Source organism: Oryx dammah, unplaced genomic scaffold (assembly GCF_014754425.2).
Source record: "Oryx dammah isolate SB20612 unplaced genomic scaffold, SCBI_Odam_1.1 HiC_scaffold_28, whole genome shotgun sequence".
NCBI lineage: Eukaryota > Metazoa > Chordata > Mammalia > Artiodactyla > Bovidae > Oryx > Oryx dammah.
The window spans coordinates 110,284,502-110,298,103 of NW_024070212.1; the positions used below are offsets into that span (position 1 = coordinate 110,284,502).

The 13,602-nt window shown below is 38.3% G+C and overlaps 1 protein-coding gene across 3 annotated transcripts in view; it reads left to right on the forward strand.

The window, feature by feature from the left end:
• Positions 1-13,602, forward strand: part of GIGYF2 (GRB10 interacting GYF protein 2) — a 133,079-nt gene that overhangs the window by 16,318 nt on the left and 103,159 nt on the right. For all 3 annotated transcript variants that reach the window (XM_040231776.1, XM_040231775.1, XM_040231777.1), the window contains one exon: positions 9,673-9,756. In XM_040231776.1, the coding sequence (XP_040087710.1) occupies positions 9,716-9,756 (41 nt within the window). In that variant the 5' untranslated portion in view covers positions 9,673-9,715. The remainder of the gene's footprint in view (positions 1-9,672; positions 9,757-13,602) is intronic.

Here is a 13,602-nt window from a genome sequence, read left to right on the forward strand (position 1 = left end):
ATTGAGCATATATTTGCACGCACACAGAGTGATAGATGAGGTCCCAAAGAGGAGTTGAGGAAGTTCAGGTCTAGAAAAATATATAGAACAAAAGAAAAATAATTACGTACTAGTAATCAGTGTTAGTGAGGGCTGATTTAGAGTCTTCAAGAAGTTGACAAAAAGGCTAGATTAAGTGCATTGTCAGGCGTAGGATGTAGTATATCAAATACTGTCAACTTTCTGGTATTAAGTGCAGAAGAAATATATTACTTGAATTCACTTATAAGGAATTTTGAATAATGGGCAAGGTCTGAAATAGCGGTTATGTAGAAATATCCTCTCGGCTGTTTTTAAGTCAGCTCTGTTTAAAATTCAAGGGTAGCCCTTTCTCTGAGGGCCTTATCCCTAGAATTGGAGTAGCGAAAGGAGAGGAGGGGCTGGAGGGAGGGAGGGAGGCCCTGTTAGTTCTCCGCGTGTTAAACTGCTCACAGGATGTTTTTCAGTGTTACTAGGGTTACTGAGGCCCATCTTGCCATGATAATTTAACATTATACCTTCCCTTTATCCCTCTGAGGTTCTCTCCCTGCTGTTTTCCTGCCCAGTGGTAGGTGTATCAGCAGGCAGCATCAGGATCTTCATCCTCTTCCATTCACATGCCAGTTCTGTTTCTTTAGTCAGAGGACCATTAAGTCCAAAATGCTTCTGTTGTCTGTAGTTATTAATACCTTACACAGACATTTTCTGGTTTAGGTGGTAGATTATAATCACTTTAGTGATTGTTCCTCCTCCTCTGTGGAAAATCTCTTTTCCTCTGATGTTCATGCTGTCTGATAGTACAGCTGTCTCTTCCCCTTGATTATCATCAGATCTGGACCCTGAGGCATCATCCTTCGTTTACTTCTTTCTTCTCTCTGCCATTATCGTGAGGTTACTTCAGAGTCCCTGGGATGACCCATCCAGTCTTCCCAGGCTCCTGATTCCATGACTTACGTCCCGCCTCTTATTCTTCTAGTGCTTTCATTTTTATTTCTACTGTACCTGCTTTTTGACATCACCAGTATCTCAGATTTGTAAACCCTTTTTTTTACTTTCTTCGTCCTCGTGCCTCATCACACTTTTGCCAGTACCCTCCCTTTGCCTTCTTATTCTTCCATTTATTGTGGTGACAAAATCCTAACCCAGATTCAGTCATGTCGTCAGCTCTCTCTCAGGCTAGGTTGGAGAAAGAAGCCCACAACCATGCAGGTAGGTGTCATCTCCATCTTGACTGGGCCTTCAGAACTTCTGTAGCTAACTGCAGTGTGGTGTCCTGGATTAGATGCTGGAACAGAACAAGGACATGTTGGAAAAACTGGTTAAGTCTGAGTGTAGTTACTAGTGTTGTACCAATGTTGGTGTCTCAGTCGTGACAGGTATACTGTGGTAATGTGAGTTGTTTATGTTAGGGGAAGCTGATGGAATTATCTGTAATATCTTTGTAATATTTGTATAAATTCATGTGTACTAACTGTGTACTTAGTCGTTTCAGTTGTGTCCGCCTCTGTGTGGCCCTGTGAACTGTATAGCCTGCCAGGCTCTTCTGTCCATGGAATTCTCCAGGCAGTAATACTGGAGTGGGTTGTTGTTTCCTTCTCCAGGGATAAATTAGTAATAACTCCTAAATTTTATTTTATAAAAAACAATACTATTGTAGATCACAGCAGCTACTATTTCTGCATTCTTCTCAAACTTTACCCTGTCACCTACTGGCATTTGCCTACTTATCTGAGAAAATTGAGGCCATCGAATGTGAATTTCCACAACTTGCTGTTCCCCCACAAAAAGCTTGCACATATCTTCAGTCACTTGAACATATTTTGCTCTTGTCACAAGTGATAGGCATAGCGTTTTTTTCCCCCATTTGTTCTTTGAAGCCCTGTCTAGCCTGCCTTCTCACAGCTGCACTTCCATCATATTTTTGCTAAATTGTTTCTTCACTTTTTGATTGTACTAGTACTTTTCCTTTAGGATGTTTTCCTCTAAAGTGAAAGTGTAAATTTTCTTTCTACTCTGCTTCATTTCTCTTCGCTTTTTCACAGCTAAGATTCTAGAAAAAGTGGACTGCATTTGTAGTCTTCCCTTCCTCACCTCCCAACCTCTGAAACCTCACTCTGTCCTCACCATGCTTCTTTAATTGCACTCTTCAAGTCACCAGTGACTTCATTATGGAAGCCAGTGAAGACTTTCCAGTCTTTCTATTTTTTGACTTCAATATTTGAAACTTCTGAGTTCTTCCATATATAAATATATTTATTTATTTATTTTGGGGGGCCGGTGTTATCTTTATTTTAAACACAAATTAGTAACTTACTAGGAAAAGAATTACTCATAATTTCACCATTCAGAAGTAAATATTACACCTGGGGGCATATGTAGATACCCACTAAGAATGAATTTTAAGATTTATTGATTGTAGTTATATCCTCTGTATCCTGTAACCTGTCTTGAACACTTAATATATTGACATTTTTTTCATATCGGTGAGTATAGTTATTGTCATTTCTCTCTCTTCTCTCCTGGTATGTAGATCCACACTATCTGTTGGATTACTGATACCTCTCCTTTCTCTTAACTCTTGCTGATTTATATCCTCCTGGCATCCTGAATGATCTTTGTAAAGTGTGAATTTCATCGTGGACACTTTCTGGCCCAAATCTTTTCATAGCCTTACATTGCTCTTGAGACATAAAATACAAAGACTTCTGTGATACAGCCATGCTTTTTCAAACTGCACTTTAATTTTTAGCCTTATTGAGCTAATGGATGGATAATCAGATAATCTCCCTGAAGAACCTTGTTGTTTTTCCTTTCTGCTTTAGATACAGTGGGTGTGGAAGAAGCTAGAGTCAGCGACCTTGACTTCAGGTGAAAGGTTAGGGCTCAGGATGCCCAGCTGCATAGTCTTTTCTCCTTCCTGTGTCCTAGTGCATGGTGTTCGGTGAGACTTTGTCTTTCCCCTTCTAGACCTCTTCTTTGGAATAGTTTTATGGAATATTTGGATACAAATCTGTGGATTTGCTTCCTAATCTCTGTCTCATTATGACTCCACACTGGAGTTCAAGATGTACATGTATGTTAAGTTATTTAGGATGGCTCCTCACATTCGTTTTGTCTAAAATGATGTGTCCTTCCTCCCTATTTCTTTTCTGTTTTTTTCTTTACTTTCAAGATTTTATATACAGTTTCCAAAAGCACCCCACCCCCAGTATTGCATGCTATAGATTCCATTCCATTTTTGCATCCTTTGTTCAGATTTTCCTTATTCTCCTTTGGGGAATATTTTATGGAGTGTTTATATGAATGGATCCTTGGTTTTGTATAAGCCACTGTAAAGGAAGGAGGATGTGAGGGTGGGCCTTCTAGGGTAAGGGAGTGGCATGAGCATGAACCACAGAAGAAGGAGAATGCAGTAGAGAGTTGAAAGTATTTGGCTTTGAGTTTGGAGGTAAAACAGTGGAAGGTTGAGTTGAGAAGGTATAGATTGTCAGATTGATGGAAACCTGAAAATATGAGGAGTTTTGACCGTACACAGAGGGTTTAGAAAGATTGATCTTGTTGGATGTAATCAGAGGCCGAGTCAGGAGAGCAGATCAGACATTTTATTGTAGTAATCCAGACATGGGTTAACAAAAGTTCAGCTATAATGTAAGAATGCAGGTGGAATCTTGAAGGGAAATTGACCAAATTTCGGGCAAAATGATTACATATGAGGGACAGAGAAGAGGAGGGAGTTTCAGATGATTCTAGGCTTTTGAGCCTGATTGACTAGTAAACTGAAAACAGTGGTGTGTTAGTCACTCAGTTGTATCCAGCTCTTTGCAACCCCATGGACTGTAGTCTACCAGGCTCCTCTGTCCATGGTATTCTCCAGGCAAGAATACTGCTGTGGGTTGTCATGCCCTCGTCCAGGGGGTCTTCCTCACCCAGGGATCAAACCTGTATCTTGGTCTCCTGCATTGGCAGGAGGGTTCTTTACCACTTGTGCCACCTGGAAAGCCCCAAAACAGTGATACCTTGATCAGTTGTTGATCAGATAGATATCTAAGAGGAGCAGGCTGCTGGAAATGCACAGAGGTCATGGAAGAAAAAAAATCTGTAATTCACAGCAGGGGTGGAATTTGTGGGAGAATTTTCATTGCTCTTGCTGTAATAACACCCTTACTTCTTGTATGTGCTATGTCAAGGTGAAAATGAAAATGTTAGTTGCTCAGTTGTGTCCAACTCTTTGTGACTCCATGGACTGAAGCCCACCAGGCTCCTCTGTCCTTGGAATGCTTCAGGGAAGAATACTTGTGTGGGTAGCCATTTCCTTCTCCAGGGATCTTCCTGACCCAGGGTTCGAACCCGGGCCTCCCACATTGCAGGCAGATTCTTTACTGTCTGAGCTCCTATTTTAAATTCCCCATGATTTAGTTGGCAGAGTTCTACCTGAAGTACTAGTGGAGAGCACCATTGTAAATAAGATTCAAGACAATATCTAAACGGAATTTATAGTTAAAGTATCTGTGGGTACACTGAGGAAAGTTAGGAGAGAAACTTGGGGAACGGTGACTAAATTGGAAAGGAGTAAAGATGGGGGAAATGTATCTGCAAAGGGCTAGTCATGGAGGACAAGGAAGGAAATAGTTTCAAGAATAAGACTGTCTAAAGAGGCAGAAGAGCATAGTGGGAGCACAGCCTACAGAGTCTGGTTCAGATCCCACTTTGCTATAAAAATCAACTGTTTTCTAATGATCACAAGTCTTGTGGGGGTTTGAGTTGACAGCATGTAGCTTAGTGGGATATAAATGGAGGCAAAGCTTATACTTGTTTTGATACTTTACTGCATACTTAGAGCAATTGAGAAATAAGTCCCACTTTCCATTCCAAATAATTTATAATTCAGAGATACCGTGTCAGACAATCCAGTACCTAGAAATAAATTTATTAGAACTGGGCTCATTTAATTTGATTTGGAAGGAGCAGTCTGGGGTGGGGAGTTCAGAATTAGAAGCTATAGTACCTTAAATTAGATTTCTTCACCAGTCATAACTTTTAGATTTCTTGCTTTAATTCATAAAGGAGAATGAGCAGAACACCATTCTGAGTAATGTAGGTCTCTTTAGTTGATAATTAAATTGCTTGGATTACTGTCTTAGGTTCATAAGAGTTCTCCAGAAGACTAGCATAGGGCATAATCTTACGGAAACCCACATTATAAATGGTAGTGAGGCTCCCAGCTCAAGGCATTAAAGAAACTTCTGAGCTTTTAGTGTTTCTGCTGTATGGTATTTTGACTCTTCCTGAAAGTTTGCAGGTGGAATGAATGACAGAGGACAGGAAAAGGATTTCCTTGGTTGATGTTCTCAGGTGATGCGTGAATCCAGGGCTTCTGTAACTTAAGACCGTTGCAGCACAGCCTCTAGGGACTCCGTTTGCATCCTTTGTGGTAAGGACACTCCTGGAGTTTGTATTTCCAGGACCTGTGTAGCCTGGTGGTAGTAATTTAAAGGGTAAAAGCATATTAAATCTCTTAAGAATGCTTTTAGTATTTTCACAAATAGCACAAATAATTCAGTTTTTAATTAAGATTCACTTGCTTTATAAATTCAGTCTGGTTCAAGTCTTGACTTGCTTTATTAATTCAGAGCTGTTTTCCAATGGTCAAAGTCCCATAGGGGTTTGAATATAAAACAGTTGACTAGATGGGGCTTAAAATAGTGATAAACACTCCTTCAGGATGTTTCATATTACAACAAAATCTTACAGTTGTAGTCTCTACAGGACAATTTGTTAGCCAAGTAGGTCCAGGATCCCCTGGAGAAGAAAATGGCAACCCACTCCAGAATTCTTGCCTGGGAAATCCTGTGGATAGGAGCCTGGTGGGCTGCCATTCATGGGGTCACAAAGACTTGGACACGATTTAGTGACTAACCACCCACCACTTGTTCAGTTGCTCAGTCGTGTCTGATTCTGCGACCCAATGGACTGTTGCACATCAGGCTTCCCTGTCCTTCACCATCTCCTGGAGTTTACTCAAACTCATGTCCATGGAGTCGGTGATGCCATACAACTATCTCTTCCTCTGTGTACCCTTCTCCTGCCACCTTCAGTCTTTCCCAACATCATGGTCTTTTTGAATGACTCAGTTCTTCGCATCAGGTGGCCAGAGTATTGGAGTTTCGGCTTCAGCATCAGTCCTTGCAAAGAGTATTCAGGATTGATTTCCTTTAGGAATGACTGGTTTGATCTCTTTGCAGTCCAAGGGACTCTCAAGAGTCCTCTCCAGCACCGCAGTTTGAAAGCATCAATTCTTCGATGCTCATGCTTCTTTATGGTTCAGCTCTCACACCCATACATGACTACTGGTAAAACCATAGCTTTGACTAGATGGACTTTTTTTTGGCAAAGTCATGTCTCTGCTTTTTAATACGCTGTCTAGGTTTGTCATAGCTTTCCTTGCAAGGAGCAAGTGTCTTAATTTCATGGTCGCAGTCATTGTCTGCAGTGATTTTGAAGCCCAAGAAAATAAAATCTTTGACGGCTTCTACTTTTTCTGCTTCTGTTAGCTATGAAGTGATATGATCGGATGCTGTGATCTTTGTTTCTTGAATGTTGAATTTTAAGCCAGCTTTTTCACTCTCCTCTTTTCAGTTTCATCAAGGGGATCTTCAATTCCTCTTTGCTTTCTGCCATTAGAGTGGTAACATCTGAGGTTGTTGATATTTCTCCCAGCAGTTGTGATTCCAGCTTGTGATTCATCCAGTCTGGCGTTCTATGTGATGTACTCTGCATATAAGTTAAATAAGCAGGGTGGCAATATATAATACGCCATCTTGCCGTACTGCTTTCTCAATTTGGAACCAGTCTGTTGTTCCATGTCCAGTTCTAACTGTTGCTTCATGCCCTTCATACAGGTTTTTCAGGAGGCAGGTAAAGTGGTCTGGTATTTCTGTCTCTTTAAGGATTTTCCACAGTTTGTTGTGATCCACACAGTCAAAGGCTTTTGTGTAGTCAGTGAAGCAAAAGTAGATGTTTTTCTGGAATTCCCTTGCTTTCTATGTGATTCACTGGTTGTTGGCAATTTGTTCTCTGGTTGCTCTGCCTTTTGTAAGGAGGACACTTGTCTTAATTCACAGTGGGTACCTTACCTGAGGTCTGGTCATTATCACTCCCTTGACAAGTGATTTCAGTAGGGATATACCATAATTTAATTGAGTCTAGTATGCATCACTTGTGAGATTCTTCATTTGTGTCTTACTAAGAAGGAAATAATACTGCAGAGTAAACTGATGGCATAGTTCTTTAATTACTTAGAATTTTTATTTTACAGTTTTTAAAAAATTCTTTTAAACTTATTTAGCAAATAAGTCTTAACAGATTTTCATCAGGCAGTATATACTTTGTGCATACGTTAAAAGGAAAATAGAAGTAAAATCAATTGTTAAGGTGTTCTTCAGCTTCTAAATAGATAGTCTCCAGCTTCTGCACATTTTATGACTTTTCTAAATCGTGCAGAACTTAGAATTGTGGACGTCTCCTTCCTGCTCACTCTCCCCACCTTTGTAGTGTCAGGTCATTAAGGGCATTGGTGATGAAACATTCCTTAAGAGAATGCTCCATTATTCTTTCGTCTTTTTGAAATGCAGCGATTTGGTGCTTGTGTAGTTCTTAAAAGCATTGTAAGCTGTTTAATTTTTTTCCCTTTTAAATATTAATACTTCAGGGCTGCTGCATGTGGCCTTGTGGATTGTGCAGTGTCAATCTCACTAACAAACCGCAAGCTTATCTTTTTTATGTAGTTTTTTTCCTTTCTCAAGTTCTGTAAAACAGTTGCAGTCATTCCTCCAGTGATGGAGAGTTACTTTACTACTATCCCATGGCTTTATTTGCTTTCTTTTTTGATACACAACATGTTTCAATTTAGAATTATAGCATAATCTTTTTGAAGGCATTGTAAGCAGCCCTTAAAATCAGCTACTAGGAACAACACAGTTAAGAAGATGACAATAATGAGCAGCTCTGACCAGGCTTTATCCTTGTGCACACAATGATAACTGTGATACAACTTCCATTGTGGGGCAGTAGCAGTTGTAGCATGGCACTCATGAAGGTGCATTCCAGTTTCAGAGAGTTTAAAGTTAAAAGCTGTATGCCTTATGTTGTTTTGGAATCATCAGTTGCTTGTGAGGTGGTGAGGGCAGTAAGTTGATCTCATTTGAGTCTGATGTGCACGCTTATCTGGCCAGGGAAAGGTAATCAGGGTTAAGAATAAGGAACTCTGCCTGAAACCCACGTGGTTGACATTTGTTGTTGTTCATTTGCTAAGTCTTGTCCAACTCTTTGTAACCTCATGGACTGCAGTATGCCAGGCTTCCCTGTCCTTTGCTATCTCCTGCAGTTTGCTCAAATTCATGTCCATTGAGTCCATGATGCCATCCAACCATCAGAAATACCTTCCAGAAAGAGGGCAGATAAATAGTTGATTATGGATGTTAGCACGTTTCTACTTTGCCCTTTCTGTGTTTTAGATCAGTATGTAGTTTACTGGTTTTAGATCTTTTAAAGAACAATCAGGGTGATGTGATAAATCTTATAGATATTTATCATATGTTTACAATATTTGTAGTATTTTCTATTTGCTAAACTCATATTCCTTTTTTCAGCTTTATTGAGATGTGAATGACATAACATTGTCTTGGTTTAAGGTGTTCATGTGTTGACTTGATTAATTTTTCAATGTATATTGCAAAATCATTATCACCATAGCATACATCTCCTTCTCATCACATAATTACCTTTTCTTTTTGTGTGTGTGTGTGTGAGACTATTTAAGGTCTACTCTTAGCAACTTTCATATGCATAATACAGTATTATTAGCTGTAATAGCCATGCTGTACCCTGGATCCCCAGAACTTGTTAATCTTAAAGCTGTAGTTTTTACCTTTGACCAGTTTCTTACCATGTCTCGCACCCTTCAGTCCCAGGTAACAACCACTTTACTGTGAGTTTGGCTTGTTAAAGATTCCACATATAAGTAATACACAGTATTTGTCCTTCCTTGTCTGACATTTCACTTTAAGTTCTGATATCTTAAAATTGCTCTTGAAAGATGACTCGTGAAATTGATTAGTGGATTATTTTCACTTAATGGTCCAAGATAATTTTTTAAAGAATCACTAGAGTGTAAAGTGCTAAGGAGACAGTGGGGAGAGTTGTGGCAGAAGCTGTGAGATAGATAAGGAGAGGTCTTTAAGAATCTTTGATGTACTTCATGGTGATGAGTGAGCCATTGCAAGCAAGTAATACAAGTTATTAATAAAATGTAAATCTGTTACCCCTCATTCCTTCCCCACTGCCTAAAGGCTGAAAAAAGGAAATCCTTCATTTGGTCTCCAGTGCCCTGCATGGTCTGCTTCCACCCATCTCACCAGCATCTCTTGTGCCCTGCTTCCTTTTCCTGTGTAAACATAAAAAGATGGTGGATTGGAATTAAGGGTGGATTTATTCATTTTACTTCGCCCGCTGTATTATAAATAGGCATTAAAAAAACCTCATTCTGGTGACTGGTTGAGAGGAGCATAAGCAAAACGTGCTCCCTAGCTGTACTTTCTGGGCTGGAATTCTGATTCAATCTTGACCAACTGTATGGAGATGTTTTCTCTTGAACAGGTTTCTCTGCGTATAAAAATCTGTTGTAAACATACGGAAAAGAATGGCAGCGGAAACACAGACACTGAACTTTGGGCCTGAATGGTGAGTTTCCAAAATCTCATCCTGTTCAGAGTTGCATGACTAGTTCAGTAGTAAGGTATTTGTGCAGGTGTTGGGGGCTTATAAAATGTGCCTGTTTTAGAGACTTTGCTTTATGTGCCTAGTTGAAAACAATATAACCAGTCAGGAATAGTTTATATTTGGTTAGTGACTGCATTTGTCCTTTATTAAAAAGTCTTCCTGTTCTGGTTGTATAATGATAATGAATTTAAAAGTCCTCATAGTCCCACCACCCTAGCAAATTATTTACTTTGTGTTTGAACCCTTTGGTAGGTTGGAGTATAATTTTATATAATTGTAACATTTTATATTTATATGTTTTCTGCTACAGTGTTTTGTGAGTGCTATTCATACTTATTTGGAAAAAATAGTTTTTATTGAATTATTGTTTTTTATTTTATTGATGGGCTACATAGGTGATCCAGAATTATACTGGCTATAGCCCATGTAGAATCAGGTTAGCATTTGCCGTAATATCAATTAATCAACCTTTGAGTCTCTTACAGATATGTTTGGACCCTGAATATGGAATTCTCATGGGATTTTGAGATCCATCACATTGTAGTGTGACTCTTTCCCCCTCTTCTTCCTTTCCCCCCAAAGTTGGTGATTGAAGATCCTCGTCAGTGGTGTGAATAATGATAGTTGCTTTTCCCATTCAGACCTTGAATCAGAGGCAGTATATAAAGTAGATGATCGGAATAGTGTCGTAAATGTCCTTGATTGTTTCAGTGGTGGTGCTTTGATAAATGTTCCAGACTTCCTATAGTAACTCCCTATTTGAAGACTCTTATTAACTTAAATTATTATATGCATTTCTTTTTATATGTAATTCTTTAATTTTCTTGGTCCTTGTAGCTAGCATTTGGAGACTGAGGAGAACTCATTCGAAGTTTTAAGAACCGATGCAAGTTATATGCTTTGAGAGTCTATTTTGGAATTGTTGACCTAAATCACCTGTTCTAGTTCTTATTTTATATTTTAAAAATAACTTTATTACCAAATCAATGTATACTTCTAGAAAAATTAGCAATTACAAGTGATCCACAGATATAATTACCGTAATTTCACTATCCATGGTAACCGCTGTAATAGGTTGGTATATCATTCTAGGTAGCTTTATGTATGCTCATTTGTGTAAATGTACATTTATTTTCATAAAAATGGGATCATACTGTACATTCAGTTTTGTAACCTGTCTTAAAAAAAACATCAAAAGTATCTTTTTTATCAATAAATATTTTCTGTTACCTTAAATGGTTGCACTGTATGGATGTACCATCATTTATTTAATTAGTCTTCTAGATGTAGCAAATACAGGCTGTTCTCAGTTTTTCGTTATTATAAAAAAATTTTTGATGAATATTCTTGTAGCTAAAACCTTATTCACATCTTATCAGGTGGCTTTAAATCGTACAGCTCAATGTGTAAACCATTTTGCGTGCAGTTTTTTGCCTTCATTTGTAACTGCTGCTCTTTTGCACTTACACACTCACATGTCTTTTCTTTGTGAAAACATGGTTAAAATCATCAGCTAATTTAAGGAAGTTGCTTTTTTCCCCTCTAAGTCTCTCTCTGTTAAGAGTTAAGAGAGAGAGACAGTACCAGTAGCTTATCTAAAACGAAAGGAAAAGAACCACTCCTGCTGATGCTCTCTGTAGAGTCATTACACATTTAACATGATGCTAAATGGGTTGACAAACTATGGCCATGGGACTGTAAAAGTTTTGTTGAAACACAGCCACACTCATTTGTTTCCATATAATCTGGCTGCTTTTCCACTGTCCATGGCATTCTCCAGGCAAGAATACTGGATCCCCTCCTCCAGAGGATCTTCCCCACCCAGGGATTGAACTGGTGTCTCGTGCATTGTGGGCAGATTCCTTACCATTTGAGCCACCAGGGAAACTCCATATATATACATAATATATCTCATGTTTCAAGTTACTTAAGTGACTCAGGTAGCCCTGATCTAGACTGCTGCAGTATGAATAGAGACTGTTGCTGTGTTTTTTCTGCATGTACCATTGCATTCATTGTGAAACTTGAGGTAAGGAACTGTGTCCAGAATAACTTGAGAATCATAGTTTAGGAGGATTACACTGAATCAGTGTGTAACTCTGAAACATACAGAAACATTTACTGATACTGTGTTCTTTTTACTAGCATTTTTATCATGATGTAAAACACGATGTTTGGTAAGAGTTGTGTGAAATGAAGAGATTGATTTGACAGTAGGGAAGATGAGAGAGCAAAGAAAATTGTGGTAGGGACAGATCATGGATGACCGTAAGCATGGACTTTTTAAGCTAGTAGAAAAGATTGAATAGAATCTTTAGGTCTTAGCTGGTAGAACCTGGTAGAATCATTAGGTCTTAGTTTATCTTTATATTTAGCGTAAAGAAATGTATTCCATAATTACCAAAGCAGTTTTAAAAAGAGTGTGATAGATTTAATGGAGGCAGTTTAAAAAAGAGTGTGATATACTTAATGGAGGAATAAATCATTTTTATATATAAAACGAGTCATTTTAACTTCAAATGTTACCATCTTAGAGGTTTTCTGACCATCTATAACAAACCCTCCCCCCATTCCCTACCTCCTTTCCCTGTTTAATTTTTTCTTCACAGTCTATATAAAAATATAACATGCCAAATATTTTACTGATTTTCTTTATTATTTATATGCCATCCTTCGGCCCCCACTAGACTGTGCGCTCCTTTGAGGGCAAGTACTTTGGTCTTGATTTTTGTACACTTTGTTCATTGCTGTAACGTCAGTGCCTGGCACATAGTAGATACTCAATAAATGTTTATTAAATGCATGAGTGAAGTGTTGGAAAGTAAAGTCGTTTTTAATATTTTGCTATTGTCAATATGTATACACATCCTTTAATAGTTCTGTTTGTGTTACTGTTGATTTCCTTTGGAATAATATCTTGGAAGTGGAATTTTTAAATCTGAAGTTTAATTTTTAAGGCTTTGGATGATATATGGACAGACTGACCACAAGAAGGATTGTATGAATTTAATTCCCATCTGTTTCCTGTTTGTTTACTCTTGACAAAACACAAAGTACTACCTTAAAGAAAAAAAGCTTTTTTGGTTCTAAATCTGGTAGGTTTCTTCTTTTTAAAGAATTTTTTGTTAGTCCTAGTAATAAGATAATTCACACTCAACTCCAGAAAACCTGGGAGGAAGCAATAGTTTTATTGCTATAAAAAAGCAATATTTTTCCTTGAAAGGAAAAATAGAAGATGTCAACTACCCTTAATCCTGCCACCCAAAGAACCATTGTTAATATTTTGGTTTCTATCCTCCTATTCTTTTTTCTTTGCAAATGATTGTGTACTTCAAGACATTTTAAAGGAGGAAAACGAATTCATTATAACCTGCTTTATTTTGGTATTTTATTTTTTTTATTTTGAGCATCCAAAATCTGTTCAGATAAATTGGATAATAAAGGAATTTATCATAAGGGAAAGAAACGATTGTAGACAGTTAACTGGCTTTATGGAGAAGGAGCCAAGGAACTGGTTTGGGGTTTCTTCTGTCTCATCTCCATGGCCTTAAGGAAACGTACCCAGGTCTTTCCTTGCAAAGAATGAGGTACTTTTGTTTTTCCCAAAGCACTTTGTTTAGACCTGTGTTAAAGTAGTTATGACCTCGTACTGTGTCTGTTTATATCTGTTTAGTTTACTCAGAAAAGAGCTACTTCCATTAAGAAAAGCACTGTGTTTCTCAGTTTTGGTAAGTCCATTGTTTAGCTAGTGTGGGCACTTCATAAATGTTGAATGATTCGGGTCTTATGGTGGGGGACATAGGGCAA